The sequence below is a fragment of the Podarcis bocagei genome, assembly GCF_964188305.1.
Source record: "Podarcis bocagei genome assembly, chromosome: 9".
Taxonomy (NCBI): Eukaryota; Metazoa; Chordata; class Lepidosauria; order Squamata; family Lacertidae; genus Podarcis; species Podarcis bocagei.
In genome coordinates, this window is record NC_138134.1 from 25,760,546 (window position 1) to 25,787,379 (window position 26,834).

Consider the following 26,834-nt stretch of genomic DNA (forward strand, 5'->3'; position numbering starts at 1 on the left):
ATTTCCATCAGCTGTGCATGTTCAATTCCTGTTTAAACATTCACTTGACTATTTTCCCAATTAATCAAGCAGAATTAATTTTCCTTTATCAATCCGTATAACTCACAATTCTAAATCATATTTCCTCCAATACAACTTAATCTTCAACAAATGATGCATTCTCAAAAGTCAAGTACATGTCCATTCATCCCTAACTGTTCATAATTTATTTCAGTATTGTCCCACTACATATTTGAAAACTTTTATTGCAGCATCGTTTGATTATAAAACATTGTACAGGCACCTTATCCACATGATAGTTCATGAAACATGGTACAATGTAAACATACAGCATCAGCACTGTATTCAAATGATGTATGGTAAGATATTTGCTACAAAATACTGGTTTTCCAGTGGAATTCATATATGAACACAAATTAAGAAAAAAATTCTGCAGTTAAACAGCAATTCAAAATATATAACATATAAAAAGATCACCAAAAAATGCAAATAGACAAACAAGATTATTTCTGACTTTACAGCAATGTGGTTCTGAAAGATATTTAAAAGTCTTCTAAAATATGACTGATGTGATGGCATCTTCAGATCAGTAGGTCCAAATTAATGGATGTCTATTATTAAGTGTATGTATAATTTTCCTAACCAGCTAGGAAACTACACTGCCAGACTGAGAGTTGGTGACTTGCCCATGGTCACCCAAAGATCTTCATGGCTGTTCCAGGTTTTTAAAAATACAGGCATGATCTCTGGGTTGACACTTAGCCATTTTACTACAGTGGTACCTTGGTTCTCAAATGCCTTGGTTCTCAAACGCTTTGGTTCTCAAACTCCAAAAACCCAGAAGTGTTCCAGTTTTCGAATGTTTTTTGGAAGCTGAACATCTGATGCGGCTGTCGGCTATTGTTTCCAGGGCACCTGCACCAATTAGAAGCTGTGCCTTGGTTTTTGAACATTTCAGAAGTCAAATGGACTTCCGGAACTGATTAAGTTTGGCGCTTTTGTTTTTGCTATTTTTTGTGTGTTTTTGTTTTTGAGGCTTTTTCGATTAATTTGTGTTTGTTACTGTGTGGAACCCAGTTCAGCTAGAATACTGTCTTATTTATTTTATAGTACAGTACATTGATTATTGCTTTCATTTTATGGATCAATGGTTTCGTTAGATAGTAAAATTCATGTTAAATTGCTGTTTTAGGGGATGCTTTTAAAAGTCAGGAATGGATTAATTTGTTTTGCATTACTTTTTATGGGAAAGTGCGCCTTGGTTTTGGAACACTTTGGTTTTGGAACGGACTTCCAGAACGGATTAAGTTTGAGAACCAAGGTATCACTGTACATGGTTATACATGACCCATTATTCATTTCAAACCTAATCTCTGACAAGGCCATTCCATACATTAGTACCACAGAAATCTGGGAGCCACTTTCCTATGGCTTCTTTCCATGCTTCTTTGGTAACATCCTAATAAGGAGCTGTGCTCAGGGAGAGCAATATTCACATGCAAATGTTGCCTGTTCCAAACTGCTTGGTGAAGTTTGCATGGGAAGGAAGCTCATTCACCACAGGTTGCCTACCAAAAAGCACAATGGAATGAATAAGGGGACCTAACGTCATACTCCTTATTGTGGGAATGGCCACAAAACAGAGCATATTCAGATCAGCGCTGAACATTGATTTTATGCATTTGTATGGAGAATCTCTAGATAATTGGTGGGGTATCGGCCACCTGGAAGGAACCAGGAATGTAAAATCTGAATGTGTCCTCATTTAATCCAGGAGAAGTGAAAAATTGCTTCAGATACACACCCACACTAGTTTTGAAAGCTCTAATGTACTGCGTCTATTTAATCTTTCATTTTTTATATACCTTCCCACGACATATCACACGCAAAATCATTGGTATGCATGAGGAGCAAATTTACGTCTCTTGCATTCTCCATAAGCTTGGGCAGAGCATACATCTGCTCTGAGTGTAGCTCAATGTAACAGCATTATCACCGATCACAAATAACACTGTATTGGAAAATCACACAGCATTAGCAATGCTTATCATATTCATTTCCACTGCCTAATGATTATTTTAGTAAACATTATGAACCTGCGTCAGGTACAATGCCCTACTAACACCTGGAACAGAATTTTGATTGGATGTCTTGGTATAATGTTTGGAATACCATCCTTCATGTATATGCTATTGAATTGTTTGTTAGAGTTCCTTTAATCTAATCACTTGGATATGTGATGAAAGATAGTATATTCTCTTTACAGAGCTCAGATAGAAACATAATAAAAATTCACACTGCTATGCATTGGCCTTGGTATGTAGATGAGCTTCACTTTATACCAAGGTCAAGTTCAGGTAGAATGGGAAACAGTGTTTTTTGCTACATGAAAAAACTGACAAATCTTGGGTCTGCATGCTTCCCCCCGGCTCCCCCTTTTATATGCTACAGAAGAAGGCAGGAAGTTTCTGCTTCCAGTGTTAAACAAACCACAGTTCCCTGACACATTCAAATTTGGAAACTGTGGCTTGCTTAGCCATGATTAGTGAGAACAGGACACTATGAAATCACCATTTGAGATCCTGGCTTGTTCTTACACCATACACTTCCCATTATCCCTGACCACTGGTCCTGTTAGCTAGGGATGATGGGAGTTGTAGTCCCAAAACAGCTGGAGGGCCGAGTTTGGGGATGCCTGCTTTAACTGAACCACGGTTCTCCACATTCAGGTGTAGAACAATGGTGAGCTTAAAGCTAGGAGTGGGAGCTTTTGATTGTCTCCTTATGGTAATGAAACAGGTCTGAACCAATCCAGTATCCTTTATAAAGTGGGGTTTTTTTGGGGGGGGGGGTAGCTCCCCCAGGTTTTCTAATTTAAGTGTCAAAAATATGTGAATAAGCAAACAAGTGCTTCGAAACACATATCAGGCATAGGCAAACTCAGCCTTCCAGAGGTTTTGGGACTACAACTCCCATCATCCCTGGCTAACAGGACCAGTGGTCAGGGATGATGGGAACTGTAGTCTCAAAACATGTGGAGGGCCAAGTTTGCCTATGCCTGACATATATCATACAACATGATTGCAACTCTCTATTAAATTTATCTTGGTGTAAAAATTTCAATGTTTACATTGCCATAATCAAGGGCGAGTGCTTCTTACACTTAGACTGGTTGCCAGTTCATTTCTTCAATGAGATTTATTGGATAGAGAGCTTCAAAGGTCTGCCCAGGTCATGTAAAGCAGTGGTGGAATTTCAGTTGGTCTACAGGACCATCACTTATTTGAAGCAGGCAATGCGTGATTTGCAACATTGCTGTAAACTTTGCACTACTCAGCAAAATTACAAAGTACATTAAACTGGGAAGGCCTACACTCCCTATGGAAACCAGAGGACTAAATAATTTTATTTCCAGAGGGCAAAATAATTTCAGTGAAGAAAACCATGCAAAACTCATTTTGTTTTGTAGTAACAAAAGGAAATTCCACAATTTTGCTCAAGCACCATGTCCGGGGTCAGAAATAAGAGACTGGTCTCATTAGAATAATGTTCTGACCCATGCAGACCTGAGCTACATGTAAAAGGACAAGGACTCAAACAGTTATTGTGTTCCACTTGGGGTATAGAAGAGAAAAACACTCAATCTCTTGGAAGAAAAACACTGCTATCAGCACCAAATGTTACAACTGGACAACAGAGCAGCCGGAATATAATCTTCAAAATACAAATGTTATTTTTTCTGCAATTTCAAAATCAAACACTTTAACCAGATTTTATGCTTTTATGACTGTGCTTTGTCCCAACAGCTTTTATTGACATGACCCAGCATGTCTACATCCCATTGATTTTTCTGGGACTTTGATGACCTTAACTTCACATCAGCTGAGCCCTAAATAAGCACCAGGTACTGTATCTCAAGTGTATCTCAATGTATCATAGTACTGAATACTTAACAGTCTTGCTAAGTGTATCATTGTGAGATAAAGATGATCTTGGCACTGCACTCCTTGTGACAGTAACTATTTTCTTGAAAGCGTTGCTAGAAGAATGGTGTAAACAAGTTTTAAAAATCAAACAATTTTTTTTAAAACGCCTATGCAAGTTTTAATCAGATTTGTTGCATTCATTCCCTTCAGAAAAGGGTTACAAAAAAACCAACACAAAAAACAAAACCACCCATACTAATAATCACCAGTCCCCATTCACTCCCCTTTTGGAGTGATTCAAAGCTGCTGTTCACATTATTTTAAGTGAGGTTTGAGGTACTCTCGGAACTGGAAGCGGCACCACAGAAGCAGATTGATCCAGATGTACAGAATCAAAAAATCATATCCAGTTAACCTAAATTCCTATTGGAGAAAAATACATATTTCAGTATGTAACTTTTTTGGGGGGTAAACTTCTGCAATCGAAGGACTTCAAGATAGGACTGTATTGGCAATCCAGACATTCTTTGTGTAAGTTGATCCAATAACACCCTCTCTTTGAGGGCGGCAGCTCGGCCAACAGGGCAAGCATGTCCACCCCAGAAATCCAGATGCGCACACAAAAAACCCTGCAGGCCTAGAGCGATTAGCAGCAAACAGATTGTGTTGGGAGAGCCTTGTATCTGCTGGATTAAAAGCTCCCTTGCTTCCCCAACACAGCTATGGAATGTGATTGGACCCCAAGCATACATATTTCCCTCTCCCTCCACCCCATTGTTGTCAATCTGGCAGACAACAGTAAAGAAAAACTGTTTCGGGGTGGAGAAATTTACCCAACCCTAGCAGGCCTATGAATGTGGATTGGCTCCTCTCTACATCTATGTACACATGGTGTGTGCATGAACACAAGCACTTTGGGTTAATCTGTGATCAATCAAAGGGCTAGCAGCAGTAGTAATGGCAATGGAACTGGCTTTTATCCTAGAGGTTGAGCCAATTATATTAAGTATGATATTAAGTGTTGTTTAGGTCTGTGTTTAGATCTGTGCTGGATTGCGGCTTTGAGAGATTAGTCTCCAGAAAGGCAGCTCTAAAAGACACCACCAGAGATTTTGTATAATTACAACAAATACGAAGAAGACGTCATGGTTTGGGACAATTTGGATGAAATGTGAATTATATAAACAAAGACCAGAAGTCCGTCTACAACATCAACAAAAAAATGAAAATCCCATAAATGAAGACCAATGTGTTCTGTTTTTTATATATATGTATATATGTAAAAGAACACCCTGCAGATTGTTACATTATCTCTTTACTTGATTGCTCAAGCATTTCAAAGCCATGATCGTCTAAGTTCTGCACAGGCCCACTTACTTGGGCTTCCGCTCCTTAATGGGGAAGAGCTGCGGCTTCGGGATCGCTAAAAGACACACAAAACAGGAAAAATTAACATAGTCTGATTCCTCCCAACTCATTCTAAAAAGGCATTATGTTGTAGAAGCTAAATACAGCTATTACCACTGGGGAACTTAGACTCTTCTTATACTGCAGTGTGGCTCCTTCCCACGTTTGAAGGGTAATCTGGGACCTGTTTGGTCACATTGAAGGAGGAGAAAATCTCTATACATGCTGCAGTTCTTTCCCAGATCAACATTACTCGGGTAAAAGAAGAGTGTGCTTTGAAAAATCTGGACCGGATGAGGGATTACGAGCAGCAGCTTCAAAGATGGCATGGAGGCCATTTTTGAATTGGGCAAGACTCAAAAATGGCCTCCACTTACTTAAAATTTTGTGCAATTCTCCTTCACTTTATGATACGTGTAACAACCAATATTCCCCTTATATGGTCCCTTATTTTGGCTTGCAGGCCAAAAACTAAGAAGCAGCCTTCAGGCCTGGGTCTCACAAGGGAAACCTGAACTGTAAGTAAACATTCCATGGTTCCAGTTACAGATAGGTAGCCATGTTGGTCTGCCATAGTCAAAATAAAAATAAAAATATCTGATATCTGAAGAAGTGTGCATGCACACGAAAGCTCATACCAAGAACTAACTTAGTTGGTCTTTAAGGTGCTACTGGAAGGAATTTTTTTATTGTAAGTAAACATGCTAGCTTTTCCTGCTGTCCTTGCCTCACCACAAAAGGAGACAAAAGGGGTGGGGAAGAGAGGCTTAGCTGTGCTCACTTTCATGCCAAGCCTGCCATGGAAAAAGTGAAGGGAGGAACACAGATTAAATAAATGACAACTCATATATAGTAAGAGAAATGACCAGATTAACATTACTTAAAATGAGAGGTAATCCAATTTACAAATTAAGGAGAACAACAAATCGGCTTGAATCCTGCTGAACTGGTTTGTTTTTGGGTTCCGTGCTAATGTGGCTTTATTACTTAAGAAGATGGGATATCTACAAGGTCCACAAACCTGTATATAACTCATTTGCTCCTCCCTTTACTGAAGCAGGAAAACAACCCAGGAAGATAAGCATAACTTCCTGTTATGTATAGATTAGGAATTATGGATAATGGCTTCCAAACAAACCAGGATATGAAGCCATGATTTAAAGAAGATGGCATGTGAATCCTGGATTGTTTGGAAGTCAATAACCATAGATCCCAGTTCACACATAAGAAAAAATGATGGCTAATTGCAGCTTTCCAGTTAATTCCCCCACTTGTGGGAACAAAGGGGTAAAGAGGTTATGGGCGGGTGCACAGAGATTGTACATATTCTGGTTTATTAAACCAGGATATGACTGGTTAAACCAGGCCATAGATTAACGTTGCTGAAGAATATCCATTTTTTATTCCCTCACATTGTGCCTTCATCGCCACAGACAAGTACATTCAGCCTGTTAATAGCGGTGATTGAGTCACAAGGATTTAGCAGTGCGCTATTTATACATACTGTATACTGTTAAAATTTAATTCAGAGAGTACTGAGAAGCTTCTGAAGAAATAGAGGGCTCCCTATTTCATATGTGCATATAGTATGCACAACATCAATGGTAAATTACAGAATGGCAAATCCATTAACCTAAACAGCCATGAGGTCGAAACACATGCTGTGAACACACCCAGTGTTTTTATTCATGGATTAATTCACGAATGCTGATCTTTTACTTATTTATTTTCTTACTTTTCTTACCCGCCCTTCACTAGATGGTGCCAGAACAAGTTACAAGAATATTACAACGCAATAATAAAATCAGTTAAAACAATTTGCAACTAGAAGAATAGGGTGGGTCCTAAAAATCTCTCTCTCATCTGCCAAAAACCACAGCAAAAATATGTCAGGAAAAAGCAGCAATGCAAAAGCCAGCTGCAGGTGGCTGGAGAGCAAAACAGGATGTTGTGGTCTGGAACTGTACTGGTGGGAAAAAGGGGCAGTCCATTCTCTGTACTGAGCACCGGATGTTAGCTCAGACTGTCATCTGACCTGTGCTGGAAGTACAGGGGTGGAGCAGTGACTCTACTGCCGGAGTCTGGAGGGTACAGACACGTTTCTCTGTACTGCTGAACGACAGGAATAAAAGACATGTAAAAAGGACTCCTGTCTGTCTTTCTTCCCCTCCCTGGGGAGTGCAGGGAGGGAGAGAAGGAGGAGGGTGTGTTCTCCTCACTTTTGAGGAGGATCGCCGATTTACGACCTTGCCTGCCGGGAGACGCAGACGGGAAGGTCAACAAGGATCCCAGCTGAATGCCTGGACTGAGGCCAGTTTACCTCTGACTGCGGCTGGAATCCTGACAAAATATGCATCTTCAGCAGATGACAAAAGCTATACAATGATGGTTTCAGATGACCTTCTGTGGGGAGAGAATTCCACAGCATAGGGGCTGCCACAGAGAATGCCCTCACCCACCTGAACCTTTGAGGGCAGAACTACCAAAAGGACCCCCTCTTCCAAAGTAACACCTGAGAGGATCTGTAGGAAAGGGGGTGGCCTTTCAGATATTTTAGTCTTAAGTCACTAATGAGAGCAGCTTGAATTGGGCCTGGAAACAAACAGGTAACTATTGCAGCTCTGTTAAAACATCTAGTCTGGAGGTCACCAGAGCATGGAGTACAGTGACCAATTAATCTGTATCCAAAAGCTAGTGAACCAGCCATAACTGGAAATAAGCACTCCTAACCACTGAGGATACCTGTGCAATGTTGAATCCAGTAGCAATCCCAAGCTATGTTATCTGCTTCTTCCAGAAGAGTGAAACCCTGCCTGGAACAAGAAATCTCCCCATCCCTTGGACCTAAGAACTCAGAACTTTCTTATCAGGATTCAGTTTCATTTCATTGGCTCACATCCAGGCCATGCAAGCATCCCAGGACCAGTCTAGCAACTGAACCACATTTCCTGATTACAGGTGGAATGGAGAGACAGAGCTGGGCATCACTCACATATTGAGGAAACCTCACTCACGATGTCAACCCCCATCTGTTTCAAACAGATGTGAAATGATGTGGGGAGCAACATGGAACCCCACAGGGCTACTCCCATGGCACCAAAAAATGGGCCTCCATAATTATTTTATGGAAACAGCCCCAAAAAGAAGGTGTGGGACCACTGTAATACAGTACCTCCCACAAACCACACCTCCCAGTGGTGCTGCAAAAGGATACTGGTCCAATGATATCAAAAGCCATAGAAAGATAAAGGAGAACATAAAGGCCTGTACTCCCCTCTCTCTTTCCAGACACATGTCATCAGCCAGAATAAACAAGGCAGATTTGGTACTATGACCATGCTTGAAATTGGACTGAAATTGGTCTAGTTTCCTCCAAATATACCCGAAACTGAGTCACCACCTAGTCCAAAAAGATATTCTCATGCATTCACAGACAGATGTTAAGGGATAGGCTTGTGCCCATCCTGTATAGATTGGTAAACACATCTGTCTATACTCCCCTCCTTCACAAGTAAATCTCCAAGCTTTTACCATGCTGAACCTGCCCTCATCATTCAATGCTCAAATTACAAAGAGGCATAAGCGCCCCCTCCTCAGCCCCCTTTCCTTTTTGCAATACCTCTCATTTACCACTGGCTTTGTTTTTATCTTGGATTATTACGTTGATCAGGCTATTCTACTTTACCAAATGTCGGGAGTGGCCTGCACTAGGAGAGAGGGGCCTCAAGCTACAGCTGCGGCTGCGGCTTCGGCTGCGGCTTCTGCTTCTACCCCTTTGAGACCACTGAAACAAAATATAGAATATGAGAAAAGGTATATTAAGCAAGCAGCAGTCACTGTGGTTACATTATGTGAGAGGAAGGCTGCTCTCCGAAAGAATAGGCTGGATTCGCATGACTCTAACGTGCTTCCCAGTTAAAGCCTCATGTGCGGGCAGAGGGCCTTCTCAGTAGTGGCACCCACCCTGTGGAATGTCCTCCCATCAGATGTCAAGGAATAAACAACTATCTGACTTTTAGAAGATATCTGAAGGAAGCCCTGTTTAGGGAAGTTTTTAATGTTTGGTGCTTTATTGTATTTTTAATATTTTGTTGGGAGCTGCCCAGAGAGGCTGGGGAAACCCAGCCAGATGGGCGTGGTAGAAATAAATTATATTCTTGGGAGTTGTCCCATACACAAGCCCCTTTGGAATCTCAGCTCCTCCTGGAAACGCCACTGGAACTACAGGTTGTGCAAAGCATAGTATAACAGCCTACATTGGTGGAAGGGACTACTTCTTGATAACTGCTCCAAGCATATTCTCAGCTCAGTCATGAAAGGGACTGACTAATAAGAAACCTATCAATGTCAGTGTCATAATCTAAACCACTGTTGGTGTAATTCACAACATGCTGGGTTGATGGGTGCTGGGAGTTCAATTAACAGCCGGAGGGCCATAGGTTGCCCATATGTTAATGGGTAAGGTTCACGGTTCTTGTATTAACTTACAAGTTGCAGGATATCTTAGAGACTACCTTATACCCCAGCCCAATCACTCAGATCTTTGAGGGAGGCTCTGCTAATGGTCCTCCACAGCTTAGATGCACGGCTTGTAACTACTAGAAACAATGTGTTTGGTATAGAGGCTCCAAGCCTGTGGAACTCTATCCCAACTGACATTAATCAGGCCCCCTCCTTGCTTTCTGTGGATGTTTTTTATGTACACAACTAGAAATGCAAATATAGTCATACCTTGGATCCTGAACACCTTGGTACTCGGGGGTTTTGGCTCCTGAACGCTGCAAACCCAGAAGTGAGTGTTCCACTTTGCGAACATTCTTTGGAACCTGAACGTCCAACGAGGCTTCCGATAGGCTGCAGGAGCTTCCTGCAGCCAATCAGAAGCCGTGCTTTGGTTTCCGAATGATTTGAAAGTCGAATAGATTCCGGAACGGATTCTGTTCGACTTCCAAGGTACGACTGTAACTAGGTGGTATATAAATGCCTCAAATGCCTTAAATAAATAAAGACGTCTCCAACATAAATCAGCCAAACTCGGTGGGACAGATTAGCAAACAGAAACAGATCTCTGCTCATGGATTCGCCCTTCTGTCCACCACACAGAAGGGTGTTGCATAGGGGCAAGAATACTACTCATGAGAAGGAGCTGGTGCTCCAGAATACCAGCCAGTTTGTGAATTGCTTCATTCAGACATTTCTGGGATGGAATCTATGACCTGGACCCAAACTTTGCTTCTGTAAATAAAGCAAAGCTATGTTCACAGAGCAGGGCTTTTTCAGCCTCCCTCTCCCCTCTACAGAGCCCTGTGCCTTGCCCCAAATCTACTCCTGGAGGTCAGAGGCCTTTGGGAATGGCTTGGGATATGTCGCAGGGGCCTGTAGATGAAAGAGGAGTTGGCAGTAATCACCACCTCATTACTGGGAAGCAACTTAGGATCCAAGTCTATCAGTTTAAATCTTAACCAGAGTAATGAAGAATACTTACCACAGCGCCTCTTCTTGTGACTGCCTCTCCTTTCACCAGGACAGTATCTTCTTCCATAAGAGCAGGCCATACATGATAGGCCACCAAGGGAGCTGTAAATTCAGAGTCGTAGCTGCGACGATATCTGGTGAGGTACAAAGAGGTTTAGCTTACAACAGAGTTAGCAGTCCACATGCTCCTCTTGCAGTTACTTTATTCCATCTTCTTTCAAGTAATTCAGAACAAGGGCACATGGAGCTATCCCAATTAACTTTTTTTAAAAATCAGGTGAATACACAATAAAACAAAAATAATAACACCCCCTCCCACAAAAACATTTAAAAGGCCATAAAATGTTACATCAGCCGAAGGCCTGGTTATAGAGAAATGTTTTTTTCCTGGTACCTAAGGATATGTAATTTTATTATTATTACTATTTATTGAATTTATATACAGTACTAGCCTATACCTGGAGGTCTCTGAGAGGTTCACAGAAAAGAGCTGACATTCCACAAACAGGGAGCCACTGCAGAAAAGGCCTGTCCCATTCTCATGTTGCCACCCTCCAGACCTCTTGCAGAGGAGACCCATGAAGAAGGGCCTCAGATGATGATCTCAGGGTCTGGGTCAGTTTGTATGGAGAGAGGCGGTCCTTGAGGCATTGTGGTCCTGAGCAGCAATGTACGTACACAATGTGGCACAGGCCACTTCTGATCATATGTGTACAAAGTGACTAACAATAGAATGCACCTTGCCAAGTTTCTAATTACTTATTATAACTACAGTCATACCTTGGAATTCAAACAGAATCCATTCCTGAAGTCCGTTCGACTTCCAAGACGTTCGGAAACCACAGAGCAGCTTCTCATTGGCTGCAGGAAGCTCCTGCAGCCAATCGGAAGCCCCGCTGGACATTCGACTTCCAAAAATAGTTCAAAAACTGGAACACTCACTTCCAGGTTTGCAACGTCCAGGAGCCAAAATGTTCGGGAACTAAGCTGTTTGACTTCCAAGGTATGACTGTATTAAATAACATTCACAATAACCAGGCAAAAGGCCTTCTTGGTAGTGGTGCCCTCCCTGTGGATCGCCTTCCCTTCAGATGTCAAGGAGATAAAGAGCTGCACAACTTTTAGAAGACACCTGAAGGCAGCCCTGCCGCGGGAAGTTTTTAAGGTCTGATGTCCTACTATGTTTTTATATATGCTGTAAGCCACCCAGAGTGGCTAGGGAAACCCAACCAGATGGGTGGGATGTAAATAATAAAGTTATTAATTATTATTATTACTATTATTATTATTAAAATTAGCTCTAATTCAGCATGTGCAAACAGAATTGACATATGATTGGAGGCAGTAAGCTTTGAATATGCTTTTGGAAACCAAAAGCATATTTCTTCTTTATATATATATACACTTTTTTTACATTGTCATACATTCCACAAAATTTCACATCTTATACAATCTTTTGGACGTCAATCAGCACCTCTGATGATCTCCCATTTTTATGATTTCTTCTGCATTTCTTACATTCATATTGCCTTTAATTATCTTAACTAACACCTTCCTTTTCATCCAATAGTGCAATAATTCAAATTATTCCCCTTACAAAGCTTCCTGCAACCCTACAAATCTAATCTGATCATCACAATTACTTTTCAAAATGTTTAGGGGTTTCCCATAGGGATCTGTCTGGCCACTGTGAGAACAGGATGTGCAAGTCGATGGGTCACTGGGCTGATCCCGCAGGCTCTTCTTCTATCCTTAGACGCTGCCATGACTTTGGCACACTTTATTTCCCCCACTGGAAACACAAGACCCCATACTTTCATTCCACTCACTTGTACTCGCTGAAAAGTTCTCCATCCGTACCAAAAGAAATGTCAAGGGGAGGATCCAAAGTCTGCATTGAAAAGGCGACGCGACACAACTCACGTATTAAGCCGCTGATCATGATAAAATCGGTTTCCGGTGGGAAGGAAATTTTTGGGTTGATATTCATTGCACGAATGACCTCCTGAAAGGAAAGGGACAGAAACGGTTCATTTTCTAGAAAACGCACAAAACTGAACTGACGGAAATTTTTGTAAGCGAGAGAGAATACAATTAATGTATCCAAAGTGTCAATTGCCCTACTCATGCAAGTTGTCATATGTACATGGTGTTCAGTGGTGGTTTCTTGGGAGCAGGGGGGCAGGAAGGTATCATCTACACATTTCTCAAGTTTCATTAACCTAAGCAGAGCATTGGTAGGATAGAATGTTTTGAATGAATGAATCTTTATTTGCATCAGCCATTGGCCATAGCAATAAAACAACAATACGATATACAAAGAATAGAAATAAAAAGTCTGTTATATAAAATACATTTTAGGGTTTTGAATCAATAGTCAAACAGTGGATCTTATACTGATTGCCCCAGCTAAAAACCTTGCAACCTTTGCTGTCATCTGCTCATCTTGATCTGCCAAGAGAAAGGACACTGTGGCAGTGGCTGGGCGACCCAGAATGGACAATAAAAGAGGTGATAACCTCATTCCTCAAGTCTCTATAAAGAGTGCAAGCCAGAAGGACATGCACCACCGATTTGGTACTGCCATCTCCACAGGGACATAAGCGTTTTTTGTGTGGAATCTGTTGGAATAGTTCCTCAAGTACAGCTGAGGGCAATACATTCAATCTTGCGAGAGTAAAAGTGTGTCTATATTTTAGAATTGCTAGGTTATGCAGATAGGGTGCCAGAGAGTCGAAATGGGAAGGTGGAAAATAGTCATATCATGGGCAAAGGGATAGAATGTTCTCACAGACTTACGCAGACGCTGGCTTGAACATCATACAGATCCTCCTGGCGAACAATGTAGTCCATGACCATGTCTTCAAGCGATTCAGGCCCTGAGTAACTTAGGGACAGGGTCTTTCGGACACGCATTTTGAACTGCCTGAAGGCCAACTTTGCGGCACGGAAAGACTCCTGCAAATGATAAAATAGTTAGTTACATCTAAAAGCCCAAGAAAACAGAGGCCATTTGCCGTATTGGCCTGAATATAAGCCGCACCCGCAAATAAGCCGCACCTTTAAAATTGAAGGGGGTTAAAAAAGGAAAAAAGACAATACCCGGGCTGTTTCCTTGGGGGGGGGGCCGCTCTGCTTTGCTGGTGGTGTAAGGTTGCGAATATAAGCCACACTTTAACTTTTCACGGTTGGAATTTGGAAAAAAGTGAGGCTTATATTCGGGCCAATGCAGTAAATTTTCTGAATCCTAACTTCACAGGGAGAGTAAGTGCTCCTCAATGCGATAATTCATCTTATAAAGTAACCCTGCTCCAGCTCCAGCTACAAAGCTTGCATCTGGACATCCAATAATAGCCTCTGAGTCCTTGCAACACAAAGTTATGCCACCATATCCTTCCGTGATGGCAACTTATCACTTCCGCTCCAGGGGTCTTAAAAAAAATAAAATCTATAGCAAAACTAACAAAGTATTCTACCACTTCAAAGAAGAAAGAAAGAAGACCGAACATGGTCAGGTAAGGAGATGAAATATATAAAAAATATGAAAGGAACTTGTACAAAAGAGGCAATTCAGCAATATTCCAAGACAAGGCATAAGCAGCAGATCAAAAACTCCTAAAATCAAAAACAGCACCAGACAAAATCATATTTGGATGGAATTTGCTATCCATGTGTCTGTTGGGTTCTTAAATAAATTACAAAAAAAACCCACAGACAGCCACAAAGTGAGTTGGGTCTGCTTCCCCTCTGAGAACCCAGAGTTGGTTGGTCAACTTCTCTGATATGGCTATAAAGAAAGCTTTTTAAAACCAGTTTGTAAGAGTGTAGGTGCAAGCATTCTACCAGCCTTGAGCTACAATTCCACTCTGTTTTATTTTCAAATGTGATCCCATTCAGTCCTAAGCTCCTCTATGCCAGTACAAGTTTTTAAAATGAGACTGCTTGCCATATTAGAGGTTTACAATAACTTTCCATTTCAGCAGTGAGACCAGGCGCCAGAAACTCCAGCAATGAAAGAGAAGCTAATGAACCGACAGTGAAACCCTGTATATGTCTGCTCAGACTGCAGCGAGTTAAACAGAGCTCACTCCCAGGTTAAGTGTGTTTAGGATTGCCAGCTGATTGTTGTCGACTCCAGCTGATGTAAGAATAAGGTTTGTCTACTGCTAGGTTATGTGAGTGAGTGATTCTGAAAAGAAATATTGTTACACTTCCTACCACAACTGCAGTATAGATTATTCTCTGAACCATCTCCAGATCGTCGACATAACTTCTCAGGAGGCTTTGAGCATCCAAGCGCTCCTGAGCATAAATGTCACTAAAGCGTTCCACAAGGCGAGCATGTCGGGAGGCGTTTGTAAGTCTTGCTCGTCCAGGTGAGGAACTTCTCTTGGGAAGCGGACTAGGTGATCTGCTTCGGATAGATCTCGGGGAAGGAGATCGGCTTAGTGCAAGTCTGTAACAAAATTGAAAAATCGCATTAATGGAAGATCTTTATCCTTACAAATGTATGTTCTAGACCAGCGGTTCTCAACCTGTGGGTCCCCAGATGTTGTTGGACTACAACTCCCATCATCCCTGAGCTCTGGCCTTGCTAGCTAGGGGTGATGGGAGTTGTAGTTCAACAACATCTGGGGACCCACAGGTTGAGAAAGGCTGTTCTAGACCAAGGGTAAGGAACCTGTGGGCCTCTCCCATTAGCCCCAGAAAGCATGGCCTATGGTCAGGGATAAGGGAGGTTGTAGCCCAGCAATAACTAGAGGGCCATAGGTTCTGCGTCTCTGGTTTAGCCTATTATCTCAAGAAGCAGAATTTAAAGAAAGAGAACTTTCAAAACCAGTTTATTCATTAAAGATTATTGTTGTTTTGCCTGGAGAGAGACCTGTATTTTTCTTTGCTTACGTTACTCTATAAAGCATTGTGTAAACTGATGCCATCATCATGAAATAATCCACTGCTCTGAGCTACAATTTCTTTCAGTTTCATCATTAGAGTTGAGATATCGAAAGTCCCCCTTAGATAACTTGAAGCGTAGCATCTCTGGAGCCAAACCATAATAGAACGATAGACAACAAAGCAGTTCTTTTCACACATGGAACTTGTCCTCTTCCTTCTCTCCCCAAGGGGCCCATGCCCTCCCCAAATTTGCTCTGGAGGGCTGGGGGAAACCCCAAAAACAGATTTAGAAGGCGCACAGAAGGTGCATGAGGAGAGGGAGGGAAGTTCATTTCCTTGTGCAAATGGTACTACTCTGTTGGTTAGCACCCACAGGTTTTAGTGGCTACTTAAATCAGATGAGAACCCTTACCTGTTTTGGAGAAGAGATTTTTGAGCACCAAGGATGGCAATCTCATCCTTCAGTGTTTGAAGCTGCTGCTCATAATCACTCATCCGGTCCAGATTTTTCAAAGCACACTCTTCTTTTACCCGAGAAGCCTTTAGCCTTTAGCACATACACACAAAAAATAATTCCGATCAAAATAGGTGTTTCTACACAGCAATCAATATCCTGCTTTTAAACTATACCAAGTAATCTATTTGAAAGAGCTTATAAAACCATGAAGAATTTCAGAGTGATCACTATGCAGCAAGGGGAGTGCAAAATGAAGTTTGTCGTATGTACATTTTAGATATAAACCAACCATTTTTGCCCACCAAAAGCAACGCGAAATTTCTCAAATCACTTTTCAAGTTGTAATGCCACAAAAATAGGTTTAGGGATGTACCGGTAATTATGTAGTATAGTTGCTTAGGATATATATGTTACAAGCCAAGAACCTCCTCATCCTGCCTCCTTCTGCTTCTCAATCTCTCTTTGGGGTTTGATACCAGAGACCATGGCATCCTTCTGGACCAGCTCTGGGTGATGGGTATTTAGGGCACTGTTTTACAATGGTTCCATTCCTACCTAGAAGGTCATACTCAGATAGTAGCACTGGAAGACTGTGTTTCAGCTCCATGATCTTTGTGCTGTGGTGTCTCACAAGGAATAACCTTGCCCCCAATGCTGTTTAACACCTATGGGAAGCCACTGTATGCACTAATTCTAAGACAAAGTGTCATCAACATGCCGATGACACACAGCTCTACTTCTCCATAACATCTGAGTCAGGCAGTGGCGTAGTGTGGGGGGTGCAGGGGGGCCAGCCGCACCGGGCGCAACATCTGGGGGTAAGGGTTAGGGGGCGCAAATTACTTGCCTTGCCCCGGGTGCCAACAACCCACGCTACGCCACTGGAGTCAGGGGAGGCTGTGCACAAGCGGGACTGTTGTCTGGGTGCAGCGGGGGGACTGGGTGATCACCAATAATCTGAGCTTGTGTGATCTTATTTTATGATATTGTATTTTTAACTTTTTATGGCAATATATTTATGAAGGGCAGGCTTTTAAAAAATAAAGCAAATAAATAATCCTTTAGCAAGAGACAGCTTTCAAACACACACACACACACACACACACACAAATATCAAAACACAAAGTTATACATTTTGTGTAGTCAGTGTATGGCAAAAACATGTGCTGCATATGTACAAATGTAATACATTTATATCACATGATCTATCATCATTCAATTACAGTGGTACCTCGGGTTACATACACTTCAGGTTACAGACTCTGCTAACCCAGAAATAGTGCTTCAGGTTAAGAACTTTGCTTCAGGATAAGAACAGAAATTGTGCTCCGGCGGTGCGGCGGCAGCAGGAGGCCCCCATTAGCTAAAGTGGTGCTTCAGGTTAAGAACAGTTTCAGGTTAAGTACAGACCTCCGGAACGAATTAAGTACTTAACCCGAGGTACCACTGTATTCTACACTTGATGTCTCCCCTGTAAAGGGGGAAACCAACTCTGAAGACTGATATTAGAGAACAGGCAACATTTTCAACAAGTTATAATTATAGAAAAACAGGCTCACCTAAATCACAAGAACAGTGTCGTGTGTTTGTCAGGAAGAATCTAGCGACATAGCTTAGATAAGCTAATTTAAGATCATCAATGAAAGTAACTTGAACAGACTTTCATTTGGATTTGAGGAGTAACAAGACCCAAACCATTCACAGTACACAAGGCATGGCTAATTGATTTTCTACGCACATTGGCACCACAACCAAAGAGTCATGCATCTGACCTCAAACTGCCTCAGATTTCTTAGATGGGGACATTCATGCTTCAGGAAGAACAGAAACAAAATGCATCATAGGCTTGAGTTTTCTCTACACAGATTACTGCAAATATAAAAGATGTGCCTAAGCTGCAATTTGCCAGGCAAAGATATGCTGAAAACCAGAGGAAACTATGTATAAATGCTTGATGTGCTTAAAGACCGTGGGGGCACATCTACACCACCCATGAAATAGTTTAAGAAGAATTCAGAGAATTGCAGATTTGTACTGAGAAGTTATGGCCAATATTCAATGGGAAAAACTATGGCAGCTCAACAAATTGAAAGTTGCAGTGTCAACATATATTGTTAACCACACGTGGCTAACCTGTGGCCCTCCAAATGTTGTTGTAAGTCCCATAATCCCTGACAACTGGCCAAGAAGGCCAGGGCTGATGGAAGTTGGGGTCCAGTGATTTCCAGAGGGCAACAAGTTAGCCCCCTTACTGTAAACCAACTAAAAATAGCCAGTCACACATGATTATATTTTGCTCACATTATAACCAAAGCTCTTCTTATCAGAGATTGGTACTGGGAGGAAGATTCATCAGCATTTGCCTAAAGCAATCTCAGTTCTTCAGCTGTTTTTGGACTACAATTCCCACCACCCCTTACCACTGGTCCTGCTAGCTAGGGATGATGTCCAAAAGCAGCTGGAGACCCACGTTTGGGAAACCCCTGGCCTAGAGCAACAGAAAATGGGGCAGTGGGAATCAACATTACACAATGGCTGTGTTTGCACATCCCACTAAACCATGATTTAGCACAACATGCACAAGTCGCAACAAGCCTGAGCGAGCCCTGGGCTCCCATGGTCTTTCTCCTGCACAGCCAGGAGGAAGAATTTGGAAGCCTTTCCCCCCCACTCTTTCAGTTTCCATTGAATTTGGCTTATTACTTCATCCAAACGCAGCTTTGCTGTTTTTTGCTAACTACAGTAAGTTTCAAAACAAGCCAGCTTCAAATCTTGGGTTACAAAGCCGGCTTGTTTAAGTAAACTGTGGCTTATTCCTTCTTCAGATGCAACAACAAGCCATGTTCATTTCACAGCAATCCATTGCTGTGATGTTACAAATGCAACCACTATGACCAACCACACAAACATAATCCAAAACCAACTTTGCCAACCACCGAGTTTTCCTTACTCTGCTTTTAGCTGAACAATTTCATCCTCTGCTGCCAAAAGAGTGGTGGCGGATTTGGCCTTTGTGTCTTCAAGAGCCACCTGGGCTTCTGCTAAACTGCAAGAGAAATCAACACCCAGAGATACGCCTTTAATACAAATGGCACAAATTCTGCTAACACATTCAACGAAACAGGAAATAAAATCTTAGAAGGGTATTTGCATTTGGAAAAACAAGTACACTGCAGAGCCAGTCCTTCAACATAAAAGCACATCAGCTATAACAACTGCAGCATTAAACATCAACAAACACCAATTCCAAACTCAGGGCAATTTTTTATGCCTAGTACCCTATTTCAAAGTTCAAAACATATACAAGCATTTATGAATGGCATAGGCAGATGGGGCAGCCAAACATAAACTGCGAAAGCCAAATCCTTTATAGGCCTACTTACACGAATTTTGCTTACAAAAGCAAAATTTGTACACCTGCTGCAAGCATGTATTTCAGGTCACTTCTCTCAAAAACCAGCATTTGAACCTGTCTTACGCCATTGGCCCATTGACTCCAGGAGCAATCTTCCCCAGGTTTGATCCCCAAGATCCTTTAACTGGACATGGCTGGAAAGTGAACATTTGACCAACTATACAGAGCAAAGCATAGGCTCTGGATTCATCCTAGGATATGAATTGATCATTAAATCTTCTCACAGATTGGCAAACACCATCTAACAACACTGCTTATTCATTCTGCTGTCCACACACACACAAAAACAATCATATACACACTCCCTCCTCAAATCCCAATTCAATAGATTATCTCTGTATCAATTCCTCATGTCTTCTTTCATACACAGGCTGTATAGAGAAAGGGAACCAATTCTTTCACACAGCCGTGATAAACCATTGTTGTTGTTTTGTGTGTGATCAGTGCTTTTTCCCAGGGGGATGCATACTCCTAAACATTTTCTGAATCTAAGTTTGACCTCATGGAGGGGCAGTATTTCAATATGAGTAGGAAAACGAGAGTACCCCTAAACATTTTTTTAAGAAAAAAAGCACCGTGCATGATTATTAGAACAAAGGTGAAAGGACAGAGATACAACAAAGGTTGTTGAAGTAATTGATCTGAACACGTCACACTATCAAGAAACAGATTACACATCTAAAAGCAACTGCAATTTCACTCCCTATATTGAAGTTCATTCTGAATGTGTGTCAATAGATTAAACTGAAAAGCTGTCTATATAGATGAACTTTCAGAAACTGACTGGCTGCAACAGTGAAAATAAGCTTTAGGGGACTCATTTCCAGTGTTGTGAAAGAAGCGAATTCCATTCAGCTTTTAAAAAAGAATGCTATAAACGTATAACAGATATATTGTGTTATTCACCCGAGATTAGCTAAAATGTCACTGAAGAGCACATTACTGGTATATTATGAAGTAAAAGACTTGGTCGTATGTCTTTTGATCTAAGGCATGCTCACACAATACTATTCAAGCTCTTGAGTCAACATTATAGCTTGTAACTGGAAGTACAAAAAATAAAGAAGTACCCTTTCCTCTGGGAAACTTCTGCGCCAAAAACAGGAACCTGTCCACGTAGCACCAACTGATCCTGGACCCAGAAACAACCTTCTGAGCTGCATTGACAGAAGGGGACTGGACTGGTTGAATTACCCTATAAATGTGAACTGTTGGGGGGGTCCAGTATGCTTTATAAGTTCATGTGGTCCACCCACATAAGCAGTTTACAGGCATGCTTCTATTCTACATCTGTGGAATCATCACAGCCATTACAGTGGTACCTCAGAAGTCGAACAGAATCCATTCCGGAAGTCCATTCAACTTCAAAAATGTTTGGAAACCAAGGCGCGACTTCTGATTGACTGCAGGAAGCTCCTGCAGCCAATCGGAAGCCACAGAAGCTCCATCAGATGTTTGGGTTTCAAAGAACGTTCGCAAACCGGAACGCTCACTTCTGGGTTTGCGGTATTCGGGAGTCAAAACATTCAAGTCGCAAGGCGTTCGTGAACCAAGGTACTACTGTACTTAGATAAAGATGCAATTAACAAAGTCCAGTTAGGAAAAGGTGGGTTGGAAATGTCATTGTGGATATTATTATTATTATTATTATTATTATTATTATTATTAGCAGCAGCAGCAGCAGCAGCAGCAGCAGCAGCAGCAGCTTTTCACCACCATGTGGTGGCTTAAAAGGCTTTCACTACAGCCACAAAACTGCAATTCTACTTATCCTTATAGTTCGACACCTTAGTGCACAAAAAATGTATGAATGGAAAATAGTTAATTGTCCTACTCTTGTTGTACAAAACTGAGCTGTAAACGAGTGCTGCTCAGCTCTTTCTCCAGCTGATGTATTTCCTGGTCCCGGGTGCAGGCCAATTCCTTCATCCATCTGTCTTTTTCACGTGATTCCTACAGTGAAGTAGAAATACAGTGTGTAAAAGCTAGAAATGAATGTATGTCTGGGGGCGGGCAGGGAGTTCTGTTAATGTTTCAGAAATATTGTGATATATCTTCCATATATCTTAAACTGATTTTAAATAAAGTCCTTGCATTTTATTCAGTAAAAGGAAACACAAGCCTCGGGAGAAATTAACTTCTACCAACAATGTTTGTTACACAGCAAAGTCTACTTGAATGTGGAGACAAGCCCCTCAACCAATAAGAAATTTCACCTCCGAAGCATGCCTGATCTCCAACCCCATCGTTCAGTCCGGACACTGAGGTCCAGCTCCGAAGGCCTTCTGGTGGTTCCTTCACTGCGAGAAGTAAAGTTGCAGTGAAGCAGGCAGAGGGCCTTCTCAGTAGTGGCACCTGCCCTGTGGAATGCCCTCCCATCAGATGTCAAGGAAATCAACAACTACTTGACTTTTACAAGACACCTGAAGGCAGCCCTGTTTAGGGAAGTTTTTAATGTTTCATGTTTTATCACTTTTTTATTCGGTTGGGAGCCACCCAGAGTGGCTGGGGAAACCCAGCCAGATGAGTGGGGTATAAATATTATTAGGCTAATATTTCCATTATACAAAAATATAAAACAGCCACAGTTCTCAACTATGGAAGACTTCCACAAAGCAGCTATAGATTAGAAAAGTAACAGTAATGCATTACTGGAAAGTCACCTTCCACCTTCCTATGGGTGCATATCTGCATCCAATCTATTGTAACACAACGTCTTATCTGCTTTGAATGTGGCGTTTATCACAAGAAATCTGGATATACAGTATATCTCTAAAACATAATCCTTCATTTGAAGCATGAACATCAACTCAGCCCCTCTTCTCAAGGGAAAGAAAGAGATAAGCGCAAGACTGGAACCAAAGCCTTTCTATCTTATGGTTTACCCATTCTAGAAAAAAAGGGGGGAAATTACAAGTTTATTGTACCTGCAAGTGAGAAGAGCTTCCACAAGTGTGGCTAGAAAAACAAGTGCCCAGCCACGGCAACAGACGAGACTTTATTGTATCCACACCGGCATAATGCCCACCTGGGTCAATGAGCAAAAGAGAAAGGAAGGGCAATAAATATTGATAAATATCTGGGCACAAGCTAACCATCACCTGTAATAAATATATGCACATAAACCATACATGCAGAGCTCACCTTCTTGGCTTGTTTTATTCAGGATTGTGAAGAGCTGCCCCTGAATCATGGAGTTCAGTTCCATGATTTCACAGCATCGGGTCAGATTCTGATCACATGAGTTAATCTGAAAATTAGAATTACTTTGGTTACTCCAATTCTGCCAATATATTGCACCTTCATTATTCCTTCCACCAACGGAACTCAGTTCAATAAAAGCTATAATGCATCGCATTCCCTGTGATCAAGAAGATAATAATATTGCATACTAACCAATAGATCAGAGGCCAAAATGTCATGGAATATTAAATCCCACAGCAGAAAGTAAAGAGCATTTCAATTAGAACAAAGAAGTAACCTCCAGAATGTATCATATCTGTGGCCACAGTCTATCACTGGAATCCTAAGAGTAATTCCCAGCAAGCTGTAATATTCTTTGCTTTATTCCTTGCTTTACTAAGGAAAAGATATGGGGCACATCTACAATACCAGCTGAACAGCACTACCCTGGGAACTGTAATTCCATGATATAGAGATCTCCAACCACAGAATCAAGAAAAAAACTAGTGACACACGGCTTGTACTGCTAAAATGGAATTCGAAGTCATCTTTGACTCTGCACACAGATGGGTTGTCGCTCCCCACCATAGCTGTCAACTTTCCCCTTTTCTTGCTAGGAATCCTATTCGGAATAAGGGAATTTCCCTTTAAAAAAGGGAAAAGTTGACAGCTATGAACCCCACCACAACCCCAGTATTTCTACGTACTATTCCTGTTTGATTGTCAATCACAGTGAAGATCACATTCGGTTTAGATCTGGATGTGGCACTCAGGACAGCACAGAAACCTTTTTCTGTAACAGAGAATTCTTAGCACCTTTGCTATGTGCCTACAGATCTATACTAACATGCTTTACCCCTGCAAATGTCCATGCCTAACGTGGACATTCATGCTCACTTTACTTCTAGTGTGACTTCTCTCAAGAATAAAATCAAGTTCAGAGCTGTCTTGTTGCAGCCAATATTTTTTTTTGAAAGAAACTCTAAACACACTTCTGCCCAGACAAATCATGGGATGGTTTTTGACTCCTTTACTGAACTACCACGTCTTGCATGAGAACTCAAGGAATAATAGCATTAGCCACCACAGCTCAGGGGTTACGGTTTGAAGTGACCACAGTGGAAGGGGGAAAAACTGGTCTGAATGTACACTTACTTAATATGCCACACAGATGCTTAGCAGAGGAAGCTGTTCATAGTTTAAACCTTATTTTATATACTTACATTTAATTTTTCTAATTCATGTGTAGTACAATAGAAAAAGTCCTACTGCCAGGCATGTTTGTGTTTTGGTTGAAAATCTTACCAGGTGCAGCATTTTGCATTGATTGATAGCTTTTGGAAAGCATGTGATCTATACAATCTTATGCCAGCCTTTATTCACACACACATGCTAGTTCCTTCATGACTTATGGCATCAGGTGATAATCTGCATATGTAAACAGACCGCCATGGGTACACCACCAGAAACAGAACTGAAATATCACATCATATAGCACAATGCTTTTTTCCCTTGAACCAGTTCACATATTCTGCTGTCTGCCATCCATGGTAATCAGGTGGCATACATGCACAGGCAAACCATCCCAGAAACTCCTGTTAGATCCAACATATATAAAGTCAAACACTGTGCTGGAAACATCATGCGTCCAAAAGCCACTACTCTGGAACACAAAATGTGGACACAGAAGTTGGAGGAGAAAGAGCCAGTAGAGGAATGTAGGCTGGAAGGTGCTGGTAATAATCATTGGTTTCTACTGGTGAGAAAGCAGGGAAATGCAGCATGGTGATGTAAATTGAAGTTACAGGGAGAACCAGTACTGGGCTGCTGTTTTTGGCAACGGCTGCATGTGGACCACTATCATTTTAGTTCCAGCCTTTGCCTGGAAAGATCAGGGTTCAAATCTCAGCTATTAAATCCACTGGGTGACCGTGGGAAGTTGCTGTTCCTCAGTTTGACCTATCTCACAGGGTTGTTGTCAGGATAAAATGGGAATCGCCATTTACGCTGGCCTGAGCTGCTTGGAGGTAATAGGAGCATTAAAAATTAAATGTAGAGAAGTTCCGTAGTTCCAATCTTAAAACAAACAGTTAAGGGTGTTAAATGTGTAAAGGAAAAATAACGTGTTTGGGCGAGGGGGAGCAGTGATTAAGTGTAACCGAATCAAAAGACTCAATCACAGCTCAGCAGAGGAGGAGGAGGAGGGAAAGAGACTTGAGCAATCCCTCGCTGCAAATCATTGCTGTTCTTACTACGTTTCCCGGGTAGAGTATCGTGGCGTTCTATAACCATGGCAACCACAACAGTGTCTGCTTGGCGCTGAAAACCGGCGTCCTTAGTTACTACTTTCCCGGGAAATGGCTGGAGGTTTCCAACACACCACCAGCTCTGCCCTAATCTCCCGCCATAAAGAGACCTCTCCGCGCAACAAGCTCAAACTCACAAAGCTGCGTTTGGTTGCAATGCTAATCGTCTCCATGTTTCCTAAAGATGTTCATATCATTGTAGTTAAGGTTAGTTTCTGAAACGACCACGCCGTTTCCTGCAGTTTCCACCTCGCCAGCTCCGGTTTTAGCAAGGGCGGGGTGGGTGGGTGGGTGGGAAGATGAGTTAATATTTTGCCAGGTATAGATTCAAAGGGGACAACATCGCAGATGCATCTAGCTGCCTCCTCATCGTTATTAGTCAGGGCGCCGATTTCCAAAACACGCGTTCGCGCACACTCACGTGATAATCTTTATACCAGTTCTCCAACTTCTCCTGTAAAATCCTGCAGGTCTCGTTGTTGATCAGTCTTCTCAGGCTATCAGCCATGGCTCCCTTTCAAAGGTGAGAGAGATCAGGGATGAATGGAGGATGGATCTAGAAGCTTTGGGGGAAAGAGGCTTCCCTTCCTACAAAACAGCTAGCATCGACGTGCCTGCTTCCCGGGTATTTTCTTTTTAGCTGCCCTAGAGTATCAAAGGTGGGAAGATCGGCGAAGGGAGATCCGCTGCTGCTTGTTGGCTTTGCGCTGACCTCAGCCTTATTTCCCCCCTCCGCGAGTCTCCTCTATGATTGGAGCATTTTATACTCGGCGATTGTTAAACAAACTGACGTTTGCTTTGCTCGGGTGCCAGGGACGCGGCGGCTGCGCGAAGGGAGCCTTTTGGTTGTAGCAACGCCGAGAACCCCACCTCCCTCCTCGGCCCTGCCCTCCCGGTCCTCCGGGTCTGAACTCGAGGAGCCGAGGGAAATGATCCCGCTGGGTCTCTGCTGGAAGCCAAGAGGGGAAAGCCTAGGAAAAGGAGCGCGCGTGTTTGTGTGGGTCTCCCTCCGCTAAATCAAATGGCCCGAGTTCGAGGGGGGTTTCCTTACGCATCAGGAAACCCCCCACATGGTCTTCGTCTCTGCGGCCGCCTCTTCTCTTCTTGGCTTGCCGGCCACCTCTCGCCAAGCTTGCAACTCGCGTGTGAGGCACAGCGAGGCCACAAAACGGCCTTTATTACGCTCACCGGAGATGCAATTTAAAATAATAATAATGGGGGAAGAAATCAACCCCGCGAGGGCTTTGCGCATAGCTGTCAACTTTTCCCTTTTCTTGCGAGGAATCCTATTCGGAATAAGGGAATTTCCCTTAAAAAAGGGAAACGTTGACAGCTATGGCTTTGCGTAATGGGCATTTAAAAGACCAATATAACTCCGCCACTGGGAAAGAGACCACGCCCACGACCCCTCCCTCCAAGGACTGTCCCGTCTCTTGGGAATCTCCATGCGTGCAAGAAAGCAGGTCGTCAGTGAAGAGCTTGGTAGCCGCTTTGCCCTCCCTCGATGGGTCGCACATGGAGTAGTTAAAAAATAATGCTAGATCACATTTAGCCACTAAATGAACCAAACCTAGTTGCTCATGCGCTCCTTCATCTTCTCCACTCTCGATTTCACCTCCCACATCAGATTTAGCAGCAAAATATAGCTTGCGGTTACATTCAGATGAGGCAAAGCGTAGTTTTGCTGCTGAACCTCAACTGAGACGGGAAAGTAGAGCACAGTTCGTGTGGTATACTCATGAAAAAATCCAGTGTCAACTGTATCAATA

The 26,834-nt window shown here is 42.2% G+C and overlaps 1 protein-coding gene across 5 annotated transcripts; it reads right to left on the reverse strand.

Annotated features, from left to right (window-relative positions):
- Positions 1-225: 225 nt before the first annotated feature.
- Positions 226-26,235, reverse strand: SPATA18 (spermatogenesis associated 18). 5 transcript variants are annotated; one of them, XM_081208927.1, is made up of 14 exons: positions 26,117-26,235; positions 25,487-25,579; positions 22,721-22,826; positions 22,504-22,604; positions 21,411-21,529; positions 19,112-19,207; positions 16,117-16,251; positions 15,027-15,264; positions 13,608-13,766; positions 12,638-12,813; positions 10,819-10,942; positions 9,019-9,117; positions 5,304-5,349; positions 226-4,349 (listed from the first exon to the last, which is right to left on the reverse strand). In XM_081208927.1, the coding sequence occupies exons 2-14, from the start codon at positions 25,571-25,573 to the stop codon at positions 4,342-4,344; spliced, it is 1,494 nt and encodes a 497-aa protein (XP_081065053.1). In that variant the 5' UTR covers positions 25,574-25,579; positions 26,117-26,235; the 3' UTR covers positions 226-4,341. The 5 variants fall into 5 exon arrangements, with proteins under 5 accessions (XP_081065053.1, XP_081065056.1, XP_081065052.1 ...); XM_081208930.1 differs by lacking the exon at positions 9,019-9,117; XM_081208926.1 differs by lacking the exon at positions 226-4,349 and having other exon boundaries at positions 5,226-5,349.
- Positions 26,236-26,834: the final 599 nt, after the last annotated feature.